The 1,960-nt window shown below is 52.3% G+C and overlaps 1 protein-coding gene across 1 annotated transcript in view; it reads right to left on the reverse strand.

Annotated features, from left to right (window-relative positions):
- LOC147472452 (uncharacterized) overlaps positions 1-1,374 on the reverse strand; it is a 22,347-nt gene extending 20,973 nt beyond the window's left edge. The window contains exons 1-3 of the mRNA XM_086540665.1: positions 1,287-1,374; positions 998-1,090; positions 657-739 (exon numbers count right to left, since the gene is read on the reverse strand). Of these exons, the coding sequence (XP_086396791.1) occupies positions 657-739; positions 998-1,090; positions 1,287-1,374 (264 nt within the window). The remainder of the gene's footprint in view (positions 1-656; positions 740-997; positions 1,091-1,286) is intronic.
- Between the last annotated feature and the right edge of the window lie 586 nt (positions 1,375-1,960).

The raw sequence follows: 1,960 nt of genomic DNA on the forward strand, positions 1-1,960 counted from the left end.
TCCTTAGACATTAGGTCCAGACAACGCTGGGCCTTTCTAGTTAGATTCTCATTTCATCACCCAGAAGAGATAATTGCAAGATTATCTGCATATGAAATGATCTTGCACCCCACTGGGAGTGTAATGTCGAGGATGCTTAACATGAGGGTGTTAAACAGAGCCGGGCTAAGGACCCCCCCTTGTGGAGTGCCATTCTCTAGGGGCAAATGCCTGGAGAGGTGACCTTGGATCTTCACTCTGGCAGTTCTGTTCCGAAAATAGTCACCAATCCAGGCAAGCAGTCTGCCTTTGATTCCCTTGAGGATCAGGATCTCCTGAATGGCGAGCTCCCATCACAACCCAGGGCTGACCGGGAACTGGTCTTATACGTCCGCCGTAATTCCCTCAGAGAGAACATGGCATCTGCTCGACCGCCTTTTCTCTGATGAGGGCATGCCCTCAACTCTGCTGGTAGGCCGGCACTACTTGTTCTGGCAGAGAACTCGAGTGCCAGTCTCTCCGCCTCCGACCACGGGTCATGATGGGTCTTTCTTGAAGCTGAGCAGTTTATGGCCAAAGGGAAGCACCCAACCAGGCAAGTCCTGGTCACTATGAAGGGAGCCCCAGTTGCGTCCTTAGACCTTGGCAATTGGGGCTCCTACAGCCTTATGACATACGTTCCTGACCCACTCCACTGCTTCACGTACCAGAAGTACGGGCATGACCTGGCCACTTGCTCTGCAAAGCCAAGGTGTGGTGTCTGTAGTCAAGCACACAGTATGGAGGTGTGCCTCAAAGCACACAAGGAGGGCAAGCGGGACACCACTGCAAAGTGTCCCAACTGCCACAAAAAGCACCACGCCTGGAGACTTGGCTGTTCGGTAAGGAAGGAAGAGGCTCTTCGGCGGCAAGAGGTCATTGCAAAGCGACCAGACTTTGTTCCCGCCCCTTCAGGCACTTAGGAGGGGAGAGCCCTTGCCCCTTTGCTCTGTCCCCAGACATAAGAGGAAGGACGCACTGCCCAAAGCGAAACCACCGTCGGACACCTCCAACACAAAGAAGTTTCCAGCTCTGGTGGGAGTTCCAAGACGGAAACAGACCCGGAAGGGGTCTGGGAACACCATAAGTGGAGAGACTAACTCTGTTTACAGCGAAGGATTTGACGCTCCTGCTGACAACAGTCGTCACAGCAGTTGCGACAGCATTGGGGAGGACCAGTGAGAAGATGGAGAACGGGAATCTGTTCACTTCTCGGGATATCATCCCTTTGTGCTGCCGAGGACGCAAGCCACCAGAGGTTTGATTACCCTTGTAAAGTCGACGATCCTCTGCTCCTTGATTGCCGATCCTGTGCAGTGTGGAGAAGGCGTCGAATTCCTTGCTGTTGGGATCCATTTGGCTGGGGGTCCCTTCAAGCTGTACAATGTGTATAGCAGGCCAAAATGTAGGACCTTAGATATTAGTGAAGTCTGTGTTGCTGCGGCACACAAGCCAATTCTCATTGGGGGAGACTTCAATGCCCACCACCCCATCTTGGCTCCCACTTGAAGTCGTGATGTGGAAGGCTACCACATAGCCGAGGTGCTTGAGTCGTGCCCTGAGATTACTCTTCTCTACAGCCAGGAGCCTATGCACATTGGCGGGGGGGTCCTTGACCTTACCTTTGTCAATATGGCTCTGGTCGAGGGAATTAATTGGTCTGTGGACAACACAACACATGTGGATATACTTGAGGCCAGACTAGTAAATGCCATAGACGAGGCAGCCTCAGAGACCATCCCCAAAACTCGTCCATGGTCCAGGTGTTTCAAAGACGCCTGGTACTACAATGATGAGATTAAGGAGGTCAACCACAGAATCAATATGTGCAGAAGACACTTCGCAGATAGAGTACCCCTGAGAACCACGCTCTATTGAGAGAGGCTCTCAGGGATGCTCAGGAAACTGCTAAGAGAGTAAAGCAGGAAAAGAAGCTGGAGTG

Source organism: Penaeus japonicus, unplaced genomic scaffold (genome assembly GCF_977035675.1).
Source record: "Penaeus japonicus unplaced genomic scaffold, GWHDUDI00000001_assembly GWHDUDI00000001, whole genome shotgun sequence".
Taxonomy (NCBI): Eukaryota; Metazoa; Arthropoda; class Malacostraca; order Decapoda; family Penaeidae; genus Penaeus; species Penaeus japonicus.